This window comes from Lipotes vexillifer, unplaced genomic scaffold (genome assembly GCF_000442215.2).
Source record: "Lipotes vexillifer unplaced genomic scaffold, Lipotes_vexillifer_v1.1 scaffold747, whole genome shotgun sequence".
Lineage (NCBI taxonomy): Eukaryota > Metazoa > Chordata > Mammalia > Artiodactyla > Lipotidae > Lipotes > Lipotes vexillifer.
Window position 1 is genome coordinate 943,650 of NW_006772445.1, and position 22,747 is coordinate 966,396.

Below are 22,747 nucleotides of genomic sequence, written 5' to 3' on the forward strand. Positions count from 1 at the left end.
CCCACGTCCCCTGCATCGGCAGGCGGACTCTCAACCACTGCGCCACCAGGGAGGCCCCAAGGTTTTACTTTTTTTAAGAACACATTTAATGTCAGCAGAAGCTAACAATTATAAAGGTATGGGAGAGTACAGGACTAAAGTTTCTTGCATAAAGGTTATATTAATTTCATCAATTAAAAAAATAAACAATGATTCAAAATTACTAAGAAAACAGCACAGGTGAAAAACACCATTGTTCTTAACCAACCCAGACAATGTTGACTAAATTATTCTTTCCCTGGACACAACACTGCAATTTTTAAAACTAGCTGTCCTCAGCCATGGAAGAAGATACATAAAAACAAAATATCTTATTATAAATTTAAATTGCTAGACAATAGTTCATTTTCTTTCTTTTACAGACATTCACACCATTATACTGCTCAAAAATGGTTAATAGAAGTGCAAATATGACACTAGAAATGGATATAAATTGATTTTGCTTCCAAACAACCAGTTTCCTCAAAATTACTTATTAAAAAATATATAAGCTCCCTCCTCCTTATTTCATCATGCATTACATTCTTATAGGATAGCTCTTTATTTTCTTCCAAGGATATGGCTGTTCTTGTAGTATTTCTAAATTGTCTTTAATGATACCAGATTCTTGTAGTAGTATTTAACTTAATAATCCCTTCTTCGTAATGTATAATCATCGGACAGGACCAGATCCCTTTTCATTATTCTGTTCATCAGTTATTACCTCATTGATATTCTAACAAATAAACACTGGAATAATTTTTTTAATTCCATCGCAATTTTCATTGAGAATGAACTACACTGATAAACAGGAATTATGGTGGTTTTCCCCTCCAGCCTGGCCCATTTCCACTTATTTGTATATTTGCTCCCTCTCAAAGCTCCATGTTGTTATTAGTCACTCTATATTTGGCTATAGAATATATTCTAGAACTGTTAGGGACAAGACTCTTAAAAAATTAAACTTCCTGACAGTATTTTTTTTGGTATATTTATCTTATATCCAGCCATTTTTCTGTACCTTTTTTGATTTCTCACAAGACACCTTTGAATAAAAACCTAAATTCCATAACTGTACACTAATTTTTAAAACATTAACAATATCCATTATTCATAGCTAAAAGTAAACATCAATTATTTTTAACAAGCTTTTTCTGTAAACTGGACTCACAGCAGTAAGCACCCACTAGGCCAAGCAGCTGGCACGTGTTAAAGAGACAGAACTCTTCAATATCATTTGCATTCTCTGCTTTTATTCAAAGCCACCACCCGTCCCAGCACCTGTGCACCCACAAGGCAGAACAGCTGTTAGTAACTACCAAAACACAACAGCAGGTCTCAAGCCTAGCTTTATATGAGAATCAGCTGAGGGAGTTAATTGACCTGGAAGAGGGCTGGGACATAGGTGTTGTGTAAGCTCCCCAGGTGGTTCTGTTACGAAGCCAGGATGAGAGTTACTGGGCTATAGAATGCAGGCATACCTCATTTTATTGCGCTCAATTTATTGTGCTTCACAGGTACTGTGTTTTTCACAAATTGAAGGTCTATGGCAACCCTGCCTCAAACAAGTCTAATGGCACCATTTTTCCAACTGCAAGACTTCAGTGGAGGAAGTAACTACAGATGTGGTAAAATAGCAAGAGAATTAGAAGTGGAGCCTGAAGAGGGGAATGAATTGCTGCAATCTCATTATAAAATGTTCACGGATGAGGAATTACTTCTTATGAATGAGTAAACAAAGTGGTTTCTTGAGATGAACTCTATTCCTGGTGAAGATGCTGTGAAGACTGTTGAAATGACAACAAAGGATTTAGAATATTACATAAATGTAGTTGGTAAAGCAGTTGCAGAGTTTGAAAGGGTTGACTCCAATTCTGAAAGAAGTTCTACTGAGCAGGGTAAAGTGCCATCAAACAGCCTTGCATGCTACAGAGAAATCCTTCATGAAAGAAGAGACAATTGATGTGGCAGACCTCCTTGCTGTCTTATGCAAGAGACTGCCTCAGCCACCCACCTTCAGCAACCACCACCCTGATCAGTCAGCAGCATCAACATCTGGGCAAGACCCCCGCCAGCAAAAAGATTATGACTCAACGAAGGCTCAGATGATGCTTAGCATTTTTTAGCCATAAAGTATTTAAAATTAAGGCATATACATTGTTTTTTTTAGACTTAATCTAGTACACACTTAATAGACTACAGTATAATGTAACTGTAACTTTTATATGCACTGGGAAACCAAAACATTCACGTGACTTGCGTTATAGCAATACTCGCTTTATTGTGGTGGCCTGGAACTGAAGCTGCAATATCTCTGAGGTATGCCTGTGGATTCTGTCTAGTGGGCTTCAGTTAATACATTATTAGCATTTTCTGGTTTAATTCTTTTAGATTCAGAATAGACTAATAAACTTGCTACCACTTTTCAAAATATAAATAAAATAAAAATCCTAGTGAAACTCACAATGAATCCAAAGATGACTGTGGAAAAGAAACCGCCAATGAATCCTTCCCAAGTCTTTTTAGGAGACAACTGAAAAAGGCCAAATAGAATTAGAAAGAGTTACTTCACTCACAAAACACACAGATACATATGTTCAATAAATTCCCATAATACCTTGTACCTCTCTCCTTCTTTTTTTCATATTGGAAAGGCTTTGCAACCCTTTTTCCTTCAGTCCATGATGGTGATTTATTTGTGCAAATCTCTCTAGTACAGTCGAACACATATTAGGCCTTCAGCATACTGTGAATATGCTTGTTTCTGTAAATAGCCTCAATTTGCTTTTTTCACTCAAAGGACTATAAACTCTATGCTGAAATAACTGTCCCATAATGTTCATGCTTGTATAAACCCCCAGAATAATGTAATAAGGATGAGATATATTCATTCTTTCTAAGTATACATGGTCTGTGTTGACCTACTACTGATCAAAAATAGAATGAGTATAACAAAACATGGATTCTGCAGCACCCCAGATTCTCATGTATTCCCAAATGCCAAGCTTACAACAGTCCTCTTTCTGAAATGGCAAAAAGCTCCATAGCCCTAGGTACAGTATTTGCCTCACAAGTATGCACATATCCTCCTGCCTTTAGTCACTATATATGTCTTTCTCCATAAAGAAACATATTGGGCTTCTGAGAATACTGTTTGATTCAGATTCCGGCTATTGTTTATTAGTCCATGGAGCATTCAGGGAGAGAAATCTGGAGGAAAGTCTAGAACTTGGTGAAGCAGGGGCAGGAGAAAAAGATTTAGGAGTAGACAGTTCTAACTGGCTGAGGCACTCTGTAAGATAAGGACTCAGTACGGGGCTATGATCATCAGGAGATCACTGACGGCCTCTGTGATGTTCCTTTCAGTGGATCAATGGGAACAGAAGCCAAATAAATATCAGAGGGAAGTTTCTGAGATAGAAATGGGTGATATGCTAAACTACATGAGCTCTTGTCCTGAAGTTTATAAAGCACCAAGGCTTTCTTGACCGATCTGACAATTCCGCCATAGAGAAGTGACTGATATACACTGTCTCCTAGGATAATTCAGTATTATTGTCATGAAGTAGGAGTTGACTCAAATTCAGAAATGCCTGCTGATTATTTTAAAGATAGCTCATCAAATTAAATTGACCCATATCATATATATATATATATATATTTTTTTAATTTTAATTTTTTTTTTTTGCAGTACGTGGGCCTCTCACTGTTGTGGCCTCTCCCGTTGCGGAGCACAGGCTCCGGACACGCAGGCTCAGCGGCTATGGCTCACGGGCCCAGCCACTCTGCAGCATGTGGGATCTTCCCAGACCGGGGCATGAACCCGTGTCCCCTGCATCTGCAGGCGGACTCTCAACCACTGCGCCACCAGGGAAGCCCCCCATATCATACTGATTTAGGGGTTAACTTGCTTAATTATATCTGTGTATATTATACAACTAATCCAGCCTGGTAATTCACTAGAAATTGATGTTCAAAATCAGACAGTGAGATTCTTCTACAGCCTCTGAGGGCTCCTAAGCCAGCAACTTCTCAGCTGCTATAAAATCCTTGACTACTTCACCACTTGCTCTTGTGCTGAAATAAGCTTTAGAGACTTTAAAAATGTATATAGCTTGCTGGCCAGTATCCCCACAGCTCAGCTTAATGCTGTGTGCTGGACTCCTATGTGGGGAAGAATTTAAGGAAGGTGTTTTTGAAGGACAGGCCGTCCACGCACTCCTCTAGGAATGATAAACTATCCTTACATCACTCTGAACAAAACAGGTTTTCTATCTCAACAATTGTCTCAGTCCCTCCATAAATGCCTTCATGTGGCAACATCAAAATAGCCAATTAATGCATTTGTCAGAATGTTATAAAAGACTTTGCCCAATATCTGAACTGAGTGAATCCTCTATGTAGCCCCAACGTGAAAAGCTTTTTTATTTTTATTTTTAAAAGAAATCAGTTCTAGAAAAAGGTCTGTTTTTCCATGAGGAGTTGGTTTCTTTCTTTCTTTCCCAAGATGGGAACTGTATAAATTACTTCATTTTCTTCTTTGCCTCCACTGACTGTAAACAGAACCAAATCTAAGGCAAAACTACATGGTCTCCTCATGTGTACTTTCCTGTCCCTTATCTACACTTTTCCTTATCACTTGCATCATTCATCAGTGTTTTATTGTAGGACCTCAAATTTTTTCTTAAAACAAATTTGGGTATAAAAGTCTTTCAAATGGACATGAGTATGTGACGATGGTATAATATACACTCTCAAACAATCTGGTGAAGGAGGAGATAAATGAGATGGCTTGGGAGGAAAGCAGAGTAAAGGACAGGCCTGTTTAGAGGGCTGTTGGGAAGCAGAATAAAGAACTGCACAACAGCCAAGGGAAAGAAACCAGCAAAAAGAAGACATGAGCCTTCGCGGGAGAGGGGAAATGACCAAGGAGCCAAGAGAGTATCTGATGAAGAACCAGACGGAATCATTGGGAAATACAGATCACTGCCTCTGCACTGTGGCTGCTGAGGGCAACTAAGGAAAATCAAAGCACCTCGGAAATCAAAAATGTGCAACAGCACCAAATGGTTGGGAATTTCTCCAGTGGCTAATCTTTTAAGTTATGGTCAGGGTTTGCTTGTGGTATTTTTCCATTACCTTAATTAATGGAGTTCTTCCAAAAAAAAATCCAAAAAGGTAAGCAGTTATGTCATTGCAAATAACACTTGATATTGGAACAAGGAACCTTAAGAAAAAAGAAAAAGTCCATATGATTAAGTGGCAACTATTTCTACAGGTTATGACTCATAATGAACCAATGCAATAATCCTTTGGATTACATTGCAGCCTAGCCCAGAACATAGCACGTACTAAAAGATTAATTAACAGACACAATAAATACCAACCAAATTTGCCCATTTAGCAATTAAGCAGAGCAAAATCTATAAACATACGAGAATATTGCTAATGAAAATATTAAATAATCAATTTAACTTTAAAATTAAACAATCAATTTCTATAGCTATGGACTTTCAAATTTCAGTTTTATGAGGAATGCCAACTAAAAACTGTCACTCGCCATCTGGCTCTACAAGGATTAGGTCACTAGCCACTGTAGTCGCTGACCTCCAACACACCCTGAAAAGGAGTTCAGCACTGAGATCAGGAATGAGGCACTTGTGTGCTCTGGGAAACACTGGCAGAACAGTCCTTCAGAGAGTTAGATATTTTTTAGAAGATTTTATGAGCCCCATTTCTTACATCTTCTCATATCTAGAAAATCACTAAAATCATTAACGGAGGCATCTGCTCCCTATGACCAGCAGCAACCTTTTGCCAAAATGTGTGCTTGCTGGCACGTGCCCCCTTCACTAAAACCATGTATTACTGATCTCTCCTCCGACCTCTTCGCAGCAGTTCCTCAGAGCTATCTGAGAGGCTGTTCTTCCAGGCTATAGTCCTCATTTGGCTCCAAAAAAAACTTAACTCACAACATTCACATTGTGCATTTTTTTCAGCTGACAGGAACAAGTTACAATGGTATAGAGAATTTTTTTAAAACAGCCTTTCAAAAGAGAAACAAGTCAATTGTTCAGACAGTATAATCTGATAAACTTACACCAAGCTCTTAATACAAACTCCTTCAGGAAAAATTATTTTAATACTATCTTAGCCTGTAGTTGCATTAAAACCCTACGAACTGTACAGAACTTACTAATTTCAGTAACTGCCTCCCATCAACTAAAAGTTTGTATATGGAAGACAATCTTAAAATGATTCCAATTGTTTACACACACATACACATCTTGGTTAAAAAAACACAAACCTGTCAAGGGAACAAATTTATCTTGAATAAACCCATCAATTATAGAAGATTTTAATTACTGTATTTTAAAAGAATGTGGAGAAAATATAGTCAGATTTCTTAAAATCTTAAGTTTTTCTCCACTCTTATTTTTAATTTATAATAATTGTTATAATTTAAGCTAATTTTTAACTGATAAAAATGCTTTCTGAATCTGCAACCCACTGCTTATATAGCAAGTAACTCCAAATACCCGAAATCTGGACACCAACTCTTATTATAAAGGCAGAGTAGAACTTACCCAACTTTCACATTGTTTGCCGAAAAGTAAACTTTCCCTTTTTTTCTTTTTTTTTTTTGCATCCCACATAAACAATGCACTTTTTTTAAACGCAATTCTTTGTTTTTTTAAAAAAAGTCATATTAAGGTGTAGTAACACCTGAAAATGTAATTAATTGTTTGGTGCTTTTATGAGGACTTCCTGCATTTTATCTGAAACCTGAATAAGGAAGTTTTCCAGTTGTTAACACAGCATTTGTCTTCAGTTGTCAAACAGTAAGCAAAACTCAGTAAGCTATTTTAATGGAATAGAGCAACAACAAATAGTACATTTTAGTAGAAATCTATAAGACATTGTCCAATGTAAAAGAGCTTTAAAAGTGCTATGACTTAAATATAAAGCAGCATAATAATACTGTCCCCTTACCATATCATGCCTTCAAACAGATTTTGGATGACAAGATGTGACTGAGTAACTGTTATCAGTAAAGTGACATGAGTCCATGCGAACTGTTAATAGCACAACAATACAACAATTAGTGAACACAATGGATCAGTGCAGCCCACGAAGCAATTTTGAAACACAGATTTCTAGCATGACTGTTGGTCACATTTCATAAGATAAGGTCATACAAAATAAATGCCGTTAGTAAATTACATTAATTTTAGTGCCTACTGAGATCTGAAAACCATGAACACATTTAACAAAGTAACCTTAATTTATACACAAATCGAATGCTAATAATATTGAGATACACTACTAAGTTTAAAAAAGACATATTAAAAAAAAACAATCTTGAATCATGAGATTAAAATGATAATGAGAAGTTTATGCTCTTGCTATGGCATTTAGATAGGAGCTAAAACTCTACTCTGGCTGCATTCTCTAGTTATTAGAAATGCTAAAAACGATTTTTCTCTGAGTTCACTATGGTACCATTTTCCAATAAAGAGTTATTTCTAACTTCAAATGATTCAAACCAGCAGGGATCAATTGCCCTTAAACTCAATCTTTTCATACTTGAAAGTTGATCTTCACAGCTCTGTGCAATGACAGTACTCCACTTCAAATTTTCAAAGTCCTCTGTGTTTCATCAATTCCATCTAGCCTGAGAGATGGCCACTTTAACTACTTTTAGCATCATTAGTATGAGCAAATTGTGAAAAAAAGCGCTAACATTTCTATGTACTAGTCTCATAATTTTTATTGGAAGTTATGACTTTTCAAAATTCTTAGGATTTTGATTTATTCAAAATAAGCCTATTTTCCATTTCAGCAAAAAATATATTATATTGGTTGGGGGTTTTTTTTAATTTTCATCTGCTTAAACAATCCAATTCTCTTCTACCCTGATTGCTTCCAAATGCATAAATGATTTTTTTCCAATAGGAACCATTTATATTTTCATAGCAGATTCTAGTATTTCTAATTTGTCTTGATGGTTTCTAGATTTTCACTGAGAATTCTACTCTTTCCTCTCAAGACCCCCAGAAATTAGAAATGTAAGAAATACTACAATTTCCCAGCTATGGTGCTCAGCAGGATGTCTTAATGGAAAAAAGCACAGCATGAAAAATAGGAAATATACCCCAAATCCAAAACAAGCCTTACTAATACATGAATTCACAGATCTAAATACTACATTTTGCGTTTTACAGTCTTATAATTAGCTAGCTTTTAAGGAAATAAGAGAAGGTCATCATGTACAATGATAAACTTCATAAAACACTGAACACTGTTCAATGATACACTGAATGAAGTATCTTTGGCCACGAAGAATCATGTGACTGTATAACTAACCACAGCTGCCAAGAAAATGTAAGCTCTGTTCCCCTTATGCCCAGGCTAAGAGCAAGTAAACATAGCTACTTTCCATACAAAAAGATGGTAGATGTTTCCAAGACTTACTAACTGTTCAGGAGACTGTGGAAACACCTCAAATTTCTAAAAATTTAGGGAACCCAAATACTTGAATTTAATTTTATAGGCTTTGAAAATATTCAAAGAAAAAGTTTTTAGGAAAACTTTGGAAACAGTTAAAATTTTTAAATCCTCAAAAAATTTTCAACTTCAACTTTTTATATATAATAGTAATCCAAAATTCAAATATCCCTCACATTTAGGCAATTAGCAGATTAGATTATATCTTCTCACCACAGAAAAAAATAAAGGTAAAGGTTTTTATTACATATAGTGACTACAGAATAATGATTAATACACACCATATAAAACTGCAGACGATAATGTTTCTTCACCAAGCTCAGCACAAACATGCAGAAACCTGTTCAAGAACAAAAAACATGGCTTATTGTATAATTTGTTACAAAGTTTAAGATTCACTGAGCTCATATAAGCCAAATTTCTATACCACATCTAGCTATACTTTAGCTACTCACTCATACGCTCTCCTGCTCTTCTATTAAGCATTTTAAGTAAAAGTTTCTCAAGGGAAATGACCCTGTAATCTTCAAAATGCCTAATATAGTCCATGGCATAAATTCAATAAACATCTCCTGCATTAATTAAGTGAATTAGTCCCTTGCTAATGTGTGGACATGGAAAAACAGATCCTGAATTTCAGTTCACTAAAATTTATTTGCTAGTCAATCCATCAAATGTCTGTGTAGAATGTTTCAATCTCTATATAATATAAAAATCAATAATAATTATTATGGCAGCTGACATTTACTGAACACTTACTATGTTCTAGGCTCTTGTGTAAGCATTTGATAAGCATTAACTCATTTAACCCTTCCAACCTTCCTATGATGTAGGTACCTATTATCATCTCCAATTTACAGATGAAGAAAAATACACAAAGGACTTTATTAATTTACTGGGGATCACGGGGCTAGAAAAGAGTTAAACCCTTAGATCCTAATGACTCTCAAGAGTCTCATGGTTCCATAAACTATCATCAGCAAGATTCAGGTTAAGAGTGGTTTGAAATTTCTCAGACCCATGTTATAATAATTACAGTAAAACATAATACTCTTAATAATTTCATGATGTACAAACAGTATTTGTGTTTCTGTTTATATCCTACAAATTTATTACCATAAAATTTTACTAAATAAAAATTCCACCTAATGAAATGAAATCTAATAATTATATACTAAATAATGGGAGGCAATATGAAGCACTTTTTGCCCAATATATCAGTGAAGTTCTAAAGATAATTATTTTTTTACAGAAGTAGATACTGGAAATGCATAAGCCAAGTTTAATTTCAGCTAAACAGCTACTCATGCATTCTATTCTGCAATATCTTTAGAGAGTTCTCTAAGATAGAAAACGAACTGTCACCTAAACTATCCCATATGAAATAAGTACTAGACTCTGTATATCTAAGTTATACTTACCAAGGCAATTCTAACCACTAGAGTAAGCAAGGTTGATACTACTCTGACCAGAGCAAAGAATCAAATAGCAGCTGCCGGCAGCTATTTTTTGATGACCGATTTGTAATGTCAGTGTAAAGGATGATGATAAAGGAAGAGAATGCACACTGGCTCCCAGATCCTACCTCACCTCCTATTTGTCACCTATAGAATCTAACTGATTGAACTGCAAAAGAAATATGGAAACATTCTCTGAGTAGAGGCAAACTGACAGCCATATGTCACTTTCTTGAGAAAAAGAAAGAAAGTAAGGTGGGGCAGGGGGAGATTAAAACATGGAATTCATGGCACTGAAATCACCAGTAGCATAAAAGACCTCTTTAAAAATCATTGCTTTTAAATTTCTCTTCAATAGCAGGTAGATTTATTTTTTTGCTTAAGGAATAATGAAATTTCTATGCTGCTTTATGCCATTGGTCCATGGTTAAAGGTGAATGTAGATTGGACTTGGTTCAGAGGCAAGACAGATGCCTCTGGAACCTCCCCTTCTGTCCAAACGGAGCTCTCTGGCTCTCCCTGCACAGCCTCGGGAACCTCTCAACATCATTAACTATGAATTACTTCTTCACAAATACTAGTACAACACGTTTGCTTGGTCTCTTTCTTGAAATTATACAATACCATTCACCCTTAAGCACTTCTTCAAATAAAATTACCAGCAGACTTATTCAATACTTTCCTAATGATGATTTTTATCCAGGACAGTCATGGCAACTCACTTTTACCTGATCCAATTTCACTGTTAAATCAACCAGTAGCAATGCAGCTGTTTAGGGTGCTCTAATAAAGGATATAATTATCTGACTCGTAGATACATTAAAATAATACAGTTCTCTGAATGTGGAAGAGGAGGATGTAAAGTGTTTTCCTAGCATATCTAAGGTTAAATAGTATTTTCAAAGAAAAAGAATCCAAAAAAGAAACATAAGTTTACTTTTTCATTCACAACCATCTAGCTATGCGTATATTTTATGTTTAACCGTGTAAAAATACATACATGCTATATTTCAATAAATCTATGGAAAGGATAACTTTATACATTTAGATCCATAGTTTTACTTTTTCCCCAATTAACAAAGAACATTTGTACGGTTATATTTCCAATTAAAATCATAGGATTTGTTACAGTATTGTAAACAAAATTATTCATTGAAAAAGTTTCCTAACATACAGTTCTTGATATATAATTATGTTTAGTTACACTTACTGATCACCATTTATATAAACAGCACTGTGCTGTCCATGCAAAGATGTGTATATCCTGTTCCCCAGTATCATGGAGTTCCCAGGTGGTTAGGGAGAGCCAGTTACCCAACAGATTACAGACAATTATATTCAAAAAGAACAAAAAAGAATGAGATTTCTAAAGCAGTCAGGAGAAGTAAAGGGACAAAAAAAGACATTGAAAAGTCCAAAAGATGGGATAGAGGAAATTTCCGAAAAAATGGACAATCAAAAAATATTTATGGAGCACTTTAGATGCACCAGACACAAGATACAAAAAAATGCATAAGATAGTCATTCCACTCAAGGAGCTCATAATCTAGTTGAAGAGACAGGAAAATATAAAGAAATAATCAAGTTATTTTTAAAATTTCTTATTGGTGATTAACCAATTCAGTAAACACACGCAGTCCTTAACTCAAAAAACAAACAAAGATGGACCCAGGATTAAATACTGGAGCTTACTGACTCATCCTTTACTCTTTCACATGGCTGTATTTTTCATTACACTTCCCTAACTAATCCAACTCCAAAACATTTCAAACATAATGTTCAACAAATTCAGAAGCACACTGCATTATGTGTGCCCATATTCAGCCACTAGAATACAACTGAGTTGTTTTTAAAAAGTTTGAATGTGCACTGTAGAAATTCACACAAACCAACCATTATATTGGCTAAGATACAGAAAAGTTTTCTCTTAATCTGCACGGTGAGTTTAAGGTATAGAACAAGACTGATATGTGTATAGATTCTAATCATCTTAATTTAAAAACTGTAAGTGGTTTTGAAGATACAGTCCTTTATGAACAGTTGTTTGTGACATCTTTCAAAGATTTCATCACCATCCTTTGAGATAAAACATATTCAGGATATTTGGAAAAACATTCTTAATCATGCATTACTTTTAGCTATAATTTAATCTTATAAGCCCATTGACTTTTCTTGAATTCAAAGTATTATATTCAAGTCCTTAAGGGTTTTTAAAAAGAAGTCAAAACAGTTAGCCATGCACAAATACAAGCAAAAACAAAACAAAACAAAACAAAACAAACCACTAAACTTAATATGCCTTTAATATGCCTATCACTGGTTGGATAAAGAGGTCTTAAGGTGATGATATTAAGGGTCCAACATCTTAAGCTTATTCACCCATCATTACTAGACATGTAATCACATAGTTGCTCTGGTTTCTAAAGAGCCCCAAATCCAAGGCACCAAGATCTTTTTAAAATATATCCAGAGTCTAGAGAAAATGTTGTTCCTATAATTTTCTTTTTGCTATCACTCAAATTCATTTTACAACAAAATTATCTAAGTGTCAGAATGATTTCCAGGTCCTAGTCAGTGAGTCATCTGGTATAATATTAAACACGTCATTTAATGTGGTGGGCCTTGGTGAGTGGGTCAGACCTGGATATACATACATTTTATTTTAATAAAATTCAACGTCAATGAAAGAGCTTGTGTTGTCTCTGCTTTTTAAATCTGCTAAGACCTAAAAAAGTCATTTGACCACTGCAGAACTAAAATTTGGACAGGACCCTCGGAATGCTGTTTAACGAGAAGAATTCCAGAGATTTTTATCAGCATAATTTGAGAGAAAGGTACAAATATCTCAACAGAGCACACTATTTCCTTACTCCTGTTTTAAAGTCTACCTTCATTTGCTAGACTAAGCTCATGAATGTTGCTAATCACTTCAAGAATCACCAGTAAGGCCTCAAGACCCAGCAACCAAAACACTGATGCTAAAAAAAAATCTCTCTAAAAAGCACTGTGTGTGGATGTGCATGTTCTCAGCCTCCTGATCATTCATCTAGTAAATGTGTATTGGGAACCTAAATGCCAGACCCTGTGCTAGGCACTGGAAATTAAAAAAAACAAGAGAAACACAAAGTGAGTGCTTATGGTCATTTAATAGGACCATATTTAGGACATGTGTAAAATGATAACAGATATAGAATACTATGAATAATTTATATTGAAAGTTTCATCTCTTATCCCAGTAGCTCCTAGCTTACTACAAAGTTGTGTTTTACAGAAACAGACTCACAGACATAAAAAACAAACACAGTTACCACAGAGGAAAAGGGGTAGGGAAGGGATAAATTAGGATTTGGGGGTTAGCAGATGCAATCTATAAAATATATATAAAATAGATAAACAACAAGGGCCAACTGTATAACACAGGGAACTATATTCAATACCCTATAACAAACCAAAATGGAAAAGAACATGAAAAAGAATTTATATATGAATCACTTTGATGTACACCAGAAACTAACACAACATTGTAAATCAACTATACTTTAAAAAAAAAAAAGTTTTGCTTTAAAAATACATTTGTAAGACTGTAATAATGTCAATATCCTGGTGTTATCTTACACTGTAATTTTTCAAAATATTACCATTAGTGGAAACTAGGCAAAGTGCATAAGGGACTCTATTATTTCTTAAAACTACATGGAAATACATAATTTTCTCAACAAAAAGTACATTTCAAGCCAATAATTTGGGATACAAAAGCAATTTTTCATAGACTATCATAAATAGCAGTTGGTTTCTAAGATCAGCCCACAGTATTTTAATTTTTTTTTAAATTTTTTGGCTGTGCCACGCAGCATGTGGGATCTTAGTTCCCCAACCAGGGACTGAACACCCGCGCCCTGCAGTGGGAGCTCGGAGTCTTAACCACTGGACCTCCAGGGAAGTCTCATAATTTTTTAAAATTTATAACCCTCTTAGTATTAAATATAAACCTCAGGCCAAGCCTACATTATATTTAGTATGAATTAGAGCAACAGGTTCCTATCTTGTCACTCTATTAACGTTATCTAACTCATCCTTCATTTAATTACAGATCTGGTTATATCATCTCTTAGCTTAAAATCCTCCAGTAGTTTTCCTGGGATAAAGCCCAAACTCTTCCCACAATACACAAAGCTTCTCAAGACGGGGCTCCTGCTTACCTCTGCAACCTTCACTGCCTCTCACTGGTCCCGAACATGCCACCCTCTCTCATTCTCAAGACTGTACAGCTGTTCCCTCCTCCTGGAATGCCCTTTCCTTCTGTCCACCTGGCAAACACCTGATTGTTCTTTGCTTCTCACGACACCTGTCATCTCTTCTTCAAGGTGTTCCATGGCCTTCCCACCCCAGCAAAGCAAGGCCCTCCTTCCCCTTCTTTATGCTCTTAGAGGTCCTCATTCACATTCCAGCAATGAACTAGGGGACATGTGTCTCAGCAGTTGCAATACCCTGGAAGGCATGCTACCAGCCTATTTCCCTTTGTATCCTCAACACCATGTACAGTACTGGCACTTGGAAGGCACTCAAATGTTTGTTGAAGGAACAACACTGATGATTTTCAATAAGCTTCCATGATTCTATAAAAGAGCAAGTGGTAAGCTATGTCCATGGTGGAAATCAGTTAGAAAAAAGAAGAAATACTGATTTTGTTTTATAAAAGTAGAGCCAGAAATTTTAGGGAATGAAGAAACAATGACTGAAAAGGGTTGGTTAGGAGGCTATCATGTATACAATGTTATAAAAAGAAACAAGAAAGAAAATAAATTACATTGTCTTTACCCTCTCAATTGAGAAGTTATTTTCAAGTACAAGTTAGAGCAAATGCAAAGCAAGGAAATAGTAGTTGCCTTATTTTCTGACATGCTACCCATCAGATTTTGCTGTATGCACATCAGATGTAACTGCAGATACGGAAAAAGTGAGATAAGTTTAGATGTGCCAATATAAAACCACAAATAAGCTACATTAAGTGGGAAAAAACAGGTGCAGGATGGTCTACTCTCATTTGTGTACAAAAATGAGGGAAGGAGGATATAAACATAAGCTTGAATACTCAGATAATGTCTGAATAGTGATAGGAAGCCCCTGGAAAGAGTAAGTGAGGCTCTGAGTGGGGAGGGAGATATCACGGAATACTCCTTTTCAGCCCGAATTTTTACTGTGGGAATGTATTATGTTTTCATTTTTAAAAACTAGTTTTAAAAAACCATCCTAGGGGGCTTCCCTGGTGGCACACTGGTTGAGAGTCCGCCTGCCAATGCAGGGGACACGGATTCGTGCCCCGGTCCGGGAAGATCCCACATGCCGTGGAGCGGCTGGGCCCATGAGCCATGGCCGCTGAGCCTGCGCGTCCGGAGCCTGTGCTCCACAACAGGAGAGGCCACTACAGTGAGAGGCCCGTGTACTGCAAAAAAAAAAAAAAAAAAAATCCTAGGTAAGGGCTCTTGAGATGCTTGGCTTTTGGCGCCCTCCCTATTCAGAACTCAGGCGTGGTGCTGAGACAGCCAAGCCCCGTTGAGAGCCCACACTCGGGTGCCCGGGTCACCAGCCAGCACTACGGGTCACCAGCCAGCACTAACTGTGCCCGTGAGAGTGAGCCACCTTGGACGTCTAGCCCACTTAGGACACACATGACCAGCACTACCGCCATCTGACTGCAACTGGAGGGGAGGCCTTAAGTTAGAACTGCCCAGTGAAGCCCAGTCAATCCACAAGACCAGGAGAAAAAAATTAGTTGTTGTTTTAAGCCAAGGGAAAAATAAAATACTAATCAAGGATTTCTGTTTTTAAATGGTCGATTGTTCATGTATTACATTTCTTTCTCTTCCGTCCTGGTAGCCCACTAAATCATGTTAAAAGAAATTAAGGCAAAAACCTACAGAGCAAAGAGAATTGAAGAAATGTCAAGGAAAAAAGAAAAAAAATGGCTACAAAATTTGGAAGCTGGAAAACCGACTGGATGACTTTCAGCAGATCTGAGAAATCAGGGACAAGTAAAAGTATTTCCTAGAGAAAACTGAACAGGAAAGGCTCACTGGAAGGCAAGGTTAAGGCTTGGGCTTCTAAACTAGAGGACTAAGTACAAGTCTACTACTAGTAAGTGGAACCCTAGCCAAAGCAGTCAATTGTGAGAACAGAACAAAGATATTATTAGAAATGTATGAACATAAAATATTTACCTTCTAAGCACATTTCATAGGAAACTATTAGAGGCTATGCTGCAGCAGAATGAGGGTGTTATCCTAGAAATTGGAAGACACAGGAAAAGCCAAATCATGAGGGGACAGCTGACAGCAGGCCTACAAGCAGCCAGTCCAAACAGGAACAGGAGCCCAGACGTCCCTGGGATAAAGGTCACCAGGAAAAACGGGAACTAATCAACTCTCTGATTTCTGTGAACATCTGAAAAAATGACCAACAGACATGGGACAGACTCAAAAGGAAAATTAAGGATTCCTGCACAGAAATTTATGAAGGTGGAAAAGAAAAGGTAAAGAGCAGCTATTAAGGGCAGGAAAAGCAAAAAGTTGTAAAAGAATGGAAATGTAATCAAAGATACTATTTGGCTCTATAGAAAGTGATACTTTAGGTACCTATTTAATAATATAAATAATGACAATAAAAAACTTGAGTATGGAGAAGAGAGAGAGGTTATTACAGGAAGTCAATAGATAATGCCTAAATAAATTAAGAAATAGGCATATTACTTAGAAAAATGAAAACAATCTGCAAGTGTCGGGGTGCAGGGTTATTGTTTATATTAACAATAACATTATCAGATTCTTTTGACATATCAGATTTTTTAACTAATGCACATATGTTAGTGATTTATATTTTAATTAATCACAATTTTACTATTAAGTAATTATAAGAATAATTATATATGAAATAAAGTTATTATTACAGACACTTCTTGCTAATAAGAAGTCTTGCCAATAAAAATATAGACTAAGAAGGTACAGTATGCTTCTCTCCTGTAATAGTAAAGAATCCATCCCAGAATTCACCTTACATTTAACAAAATGAATCAAACGTGTTTATTTGATAAGAGAAACTATGCAAAATTTCTTTCTACCATGAGAAAAAATGTCACAGATGAGGTTTAATGAACATAAAATCAGAGTCAAGCATATTATTCTCCAAAATTTTAGCTGTTAGCAGTCATAATTAATCTCTCTAATAATCATGATTCTTCTAAACTGATTGGTATTTAAAATGAAATAGCTACCTTAGAATGAATAACTTCTTTTGCCCTTGAAAGAAAATACTTTTCAATATCTATTCCCAAGAATGAAGATATCTACATTCAATATCTATTTCCAAGAATGTATGTTAGACATATCATTTATAATTTTAAAAAATTAAGTAATGGACTGAGAAAACTGGACTTAACAAAAAACCCGAATGTAAAACAAGCAATTTCTTTGGAAAATGTAGGTTCCCCTGCCCCAAAAATGATTCTCTGAAAATTACCATTATCATTTCAGATTGTATTTCATTCTCTGGCTTCCTAGAATCAGAAATAAAATAGAGACCAAGATCTGCAGGGATGTTTATTAAAATTGAACACCATGAAAAAGATCATAATTACTGAAAATAAATGACATACTTTTAAAGGACTGGACATTCTTCCCCACATATTCTGTATATTTTTTTGTTTAATGAGAAATGGAAGTCATCCATATTGTATTCAGTTTCCAGAATTGTATTAACTGGAGAAGAATTTATTTATGAGTAACTCCTAACAGCTAAAACAGTAACTATTAAAAGCTAAAGTGAAAATTCACAAATAAATTTCATTTCCTCCTTTAAAAGTGGAAATAATGATAATGATAAATACTTAAATAGTACCAGGTACTGTTCTAAGTGCTTGACAAAGAAACTGAGGCACAGGTAAATTAATTAAATTTCCCAAAGTTTATTCAGCTAGTAAATGGTGGAACCAGGATTCATACCGGCAATCTGATTTTTAAACAGTACATATCTAAATCAATTTCTTAGAAATTTCTCTTATGATTGGTAAACTTTAATGGAAAACAAATCTATTAATTCTAATGTTATCCTAACTATCTGATTCTTAATCTAAAATCATAAAAACATGTGGCATAGCCTACTATAAACAAATATGTATATTATATATATATATATATATAAATATATCATAAACCATGTCAGGAAAACTAAGTACCCCGAATAATTCTATATGAAAACTCTATTTCCTAGGAACAAATAAAGCAATACATATGTGAAAGTTTCTTTGTAAATTATACTTGGTAAATAACCCATATATTTAAAAGTGCCTTTACTATAATTTGTGAAGAAAATTTTCAAACATATGGAGTGACTATTAAGCAAGTACTTTTTTTTAAACCACAGTTAGGGAGTGACTACTGCTTAAGACTGTGATGAAAGAAATAGCTTTATATATGAGACTTTTTACAAAGATGAGCTGGATTAAAATGTAATAAATAAAGGATGTTATAAATTTAAATAACAAATAAAAATAAGGATGTAACATATATTGGCTACATATCAATAAAGACTTTTTTCCTTAACTTACCTGCCAGATAGAGGGCAAATGATATAAATCTGTGGTAGCGAATGAGGAACTGAAGTTGCTCTTCTCTTTGAACAAATGTAGCAAAATAATCAGCTACAGTCTCTCCATAGAAAAAGTAGTTTACACACAGTAGAAAGTACCTATAATTTTAAAACAATTAGCTTCTTTAGATTTGAAATTTTTTTCCCCTCAAACTCAACAAAACTATTTTCTACAGTTTGATGATGACATAAATTTCAGAACCAAGTCGAGAAGACCAGTTCATGAAATATTCCACCAAAATGCTTTTTTTCCTGTTTTAAACTTAATTTCAAACTTATCAGTCAATAAAAATTTACTGAATAGTTCATGCCTTTATTTAGCTCAATATCTAAATGCCAGAGACAGATAATTAGGAAACAATGTAGAAAATACTAAACATACACTCACTCTCTCTCATACACTCTCAGACACAGACACACACACACACACACACACAGCATTAAGTTTATAATGAAAATTCACTCCCAGCTACTCACAAGTCTAATGCTTTGTAAAGATCCTAAGCCAAATTCCCACCTGCCCTAGGGAAGATCAACAGGAAAAGAAGGTAGAGGTAATTTGACCTCTAACCTCACCCTCCTGCCCTGCACATACTGGGGTCTTGCCCCCTCTTCTCAATGCTCCAGATGCACTCTAGTTGAACAGTGACTCAAAAAGGGTAGCTGTGGGGAACGGAGCTAGCAGCAGGTAAAAATCTCTGGGAAAAACTTTAAAAACTTGATAAATGGCCTATCCCTTCTCCCAGTTCTGGTATATCTTTGTCCCCGGGGAGAAGTTGAACCCATGAGATTTTGCTGATGGGAGCATGTGTGAGCCAGAAAAAAAGGCTGAGAAACACTGCCTTAGGGTTCCTCCCAGACTCCTCCTTAGAAGGGCAGAGTTCTAGGCAGCCAGGAGGGCAGTAGAAGACGAAAGAGGTGGTTTCCCTCTGGTTATCATGAATGGAATTACACCCCACTGTTCCCAAAGGGAAGTATTTTAATTTTTATCAGCTGTATTACCATTTTTCTCTCTCCTACAATGGAAACTGTCTGTGTCGCCTCTGTAAGGCTGTCAAAGCCTACTCCAGCCACCAATCCAACTTTTTGGCCACTACTCCCTAATAAATATACACCTTCTGCTCAGGAGGGCCAGGAAGATCTCACCATCTGTGGCACATGCCTCCTCTGTCCCACATCTGAAACCTGATGGGTGCTGCTTCCCCAACCCAGAACACTCTTCTCCAGCCAAAGCCTGTCTTTATTTCAAGTAATAGTTTCTCTCTCACCTTCTCCAAGAAGCCTCTACAATCACTGGAGCCCATCCTGACCTACCTTTTTCTTCCCCCTACACTTAAAATCAATCCTGCACGGTTTAGCTTTTAATTACTCTCCGACTACTTAATCTACCTAACACTCCCTGTACACACTGCCACTCATGAAGAAACTTTCCAGAAGGAAAAATTAAGTGTTAACAAAACCAAGAAACTGTTTTCGACTACTGTAAACCCAAAAAGTGATTCCTTTGTTATAATAAGACACTGGCCCCTCTGGCTGATACTAATCAAACAACTATATTCAAAGATATGGCCTGTTAGGTTAATTATGAACTATTATATTATCATGTTTCATGGTCAAGGTCCTGATAACTAAGAAACCTAGAAAGTTTTAAAAATATATAAAGCTTTAAATATTAAAATTATTTAGTGATTTTTATTTACTAATTTTACATGCATCTGTACATATACAATATTTCAGAGGCTGGTAACTGCCCTGAAATATTTAGCAGGGTGCCTTACGCACTGACCCCAGAGTCTTCCTCATCCCTCTGACTACCTTCCTTGTTGCATGTCACAGGGCCCAGGGCCTGGAGGAGACCAAACCAGAAGCAGCAAAGGTGAGGTCATCCCTCCTCTCACTGCCCTGCCCCCCACCCCCCGCCGGCATCCTGGGGCCTATGGGGGCTTTGGAGAAGGTGGGCCAGCCTGCAGGGGTGGGGATGGGAGGGGAGGAGGGAGACAGACATTCAGCTTGGGCTTTCCCGTCCTGAATAAACCACTGATCACTCAAAAAAAAAAAAAGACAAAAAAAGACAAAACAAAACAAAAAAACCCAAAACTATTTTCATATCTCAACTTCAAGTCTTTGTAGAAATATCAAATTTTGTGTGTGGTCTCATATCAACTGAGGGGAAATAAGGTAAAAGATTACACATATTCATAACATTTTACAAAATGAAACTTTCTGTTAAAATTGTAATTATAAAGGATATAAAAATGTGTCGAATATAATGCTGAGGTTTTTAAAAAGAGCACAAGAATAGTGTTTATATTCAATTTAAATCAGGTATCTCTACAAAGAGTGAAAGATGAGATGAAAATAGTTGTGTTGAAATGGGAGAGTTAAAGGTAATTTCCTTCTTTCAAAATTCAATTTCATTCTTTTAATTTATATTTCTTTAAAATCAATCTATAAGGTCAACCATGTAGATACCGATTGATCAGGATGCTTCCTTACAAACTTCAGAAAAGAATCAGATTTTCATATCTGAAACAGTTTTAAGTCACTTACCAGCTTAGTGTTCTAAACCAAGGTAGGTCATAAGAACGATAGACTCTGTAACCTATAGTGATAATTTCATGGAAGCATTTCACTTGGATGCCTAGAACCTGAAACCAAGAGAAAACATTAACATACATTTCTCAATATTTACATTTATGGTTAGTTATTTAATAAGTAGCTTGTTGTCACATGTATTTTAAAAATCTTCAGCCTACCCACTATTAGTTAGTCTAAATATCAGCAGCAAAAATTTAATATTCAACTTCTCTATAATCAAGTGATATCCCAAAGAGGCAAGCAAAACAATGTTTTATTCAAAAAGTTTGAGAGATCCTTCCCGGGGTAGGAGGTGGCATTGTAGTTTAGAGTTTGAGGGGTATAGTCTGATTGGGATCACAGCTGACTAGGCTTTATCCCTAATTACTGCTTCATTTCTTGTGGTTGTCTATCTCAAGATGGATGGTCTTTCAGTCCGTTTGTTTCTTGAGTTATCCTAGGAAAATGATCATAAGTGAAAGTTTGCTTGTATATATTTTTAACCGTACAACCTGGTATTCTTGCCAAGGATAAAGATACTATCAGGACAAATGGCTAAAATATCTTTACCCAGTCACCCAGGGGTTTGGGCATGAGCTTTTCATTCTTCCCTCCATGCCAACTCTCCCATAGCCAGCTACACACATCTCTGATCAACCCAAGCAGTGCTTCCTTGACAAATTATAAGCAGCCTTCTACATCTGCAGCCCCGCTGGCCAGTCAAGTGAGTCCATGCGGTTCTGTCTAAATAGTGTCCAATACACATGCCTAGTAAATGGGTTTATATTCAAGAATCCCTTTTTGATGGTCTATGTAGCTGTCCTTCAAACAGCTAAATCCACCAATCTGGCTAAAGGTAATTTCTGAGACTGTAGCATCATATCCAGTGTTTGGCTTAAGACAATTCCAAGACTCAAAAAGCAAATGGCAAGCTGAACACTCATCACCATAAACTAAGAGCTTTGTGAATATAGCAGACTTTTTCAACCTCTAGAGAATATACCCAAGGGCTTGTTTTTGTACAACCCTGGAGTTAAGAATGGATTATATATATATATATATACATCAATTTATCCCTTGAGGGAAAATGACTGCTGACAGGAAACACTCTCACCTCCTCCCCAGAGCACCTGGCTTACTTCAGACGTGTTCCAGCTTGTATGCTGCAAGTGTAGCTGCTGTCTTTCTATATAGAAGCTCTTGCTAAAGAGGAAACTCACTTAATTCAATACCTTAAGGTCCCTTAGGCCAAGAGATAGCCGTATAGATAAAACTCCAAGGAGCTCAAAGCTTTTAACATAATTGCTTCTAAAAATACCTTTTGGAGAGGCATGCTGAAGTTCAAGGTAATACTTTCACACAGACCCTAAGAAAAAGCTGTAGCTGAATCCTTCTCAGACACTGTAATCTTCCGATTGTGCGTCTCTTGTTCTGGGTCATTATCCTGGATTCTGTAATGCATCGCTATAGCTTATGCAAAGGAGCTTATTTTGCTAACCGAGACTTCTTGCCCGTTGCTCCCAATAACTCAGCCTGTCAGCTCTTCC

At 36.1% G+C, this 22,747-nt stretch overlaps 1 protein-coding gene across 1 annotated transcript in view; it reads right to left on the reverse strand.

The window, feature by feature from the left end:
• CDS1 (CDP-diacylglycerol synthase 1) overlaps positions 1 to 22,747 on the reverse strand; it is a 67,063-nt gene that overhangs the window by 10,620 nt on the left and 33,696 nt on the right. Inside the window, exons 4-9 of the mRNA XM_007447516.1 lie at positions 21,174 to 21,271; positions 18,583 to 18,722; positions 8,808 to 8,866; positions 7,012 to 7,094; positions 5,158 to 5,245; positions 2,483 to 2,551 (exon numbers count right to left, since the gene is read on the reverse strand). Of these exons, the coding sequence (XP_007447578.1) occupies positions 2,483 to 2,551; positions 5,158 to 5,245; positions 7,012 to 7,094; positions 8,808 to 8,866; positions 18,583 to 18,722; positions 21,174 to 21,271 (537 nt within the window). The remainder of the gene's footprint in view (positions 1 to 2,482; positions 2,552 to 5,157; positions 5,246 to 7,011; positions 7,095 to 8,807; positions 8,867 to 18,582; positions 18,723 to 21,173; positions 21,272 to 22,747) is intronic.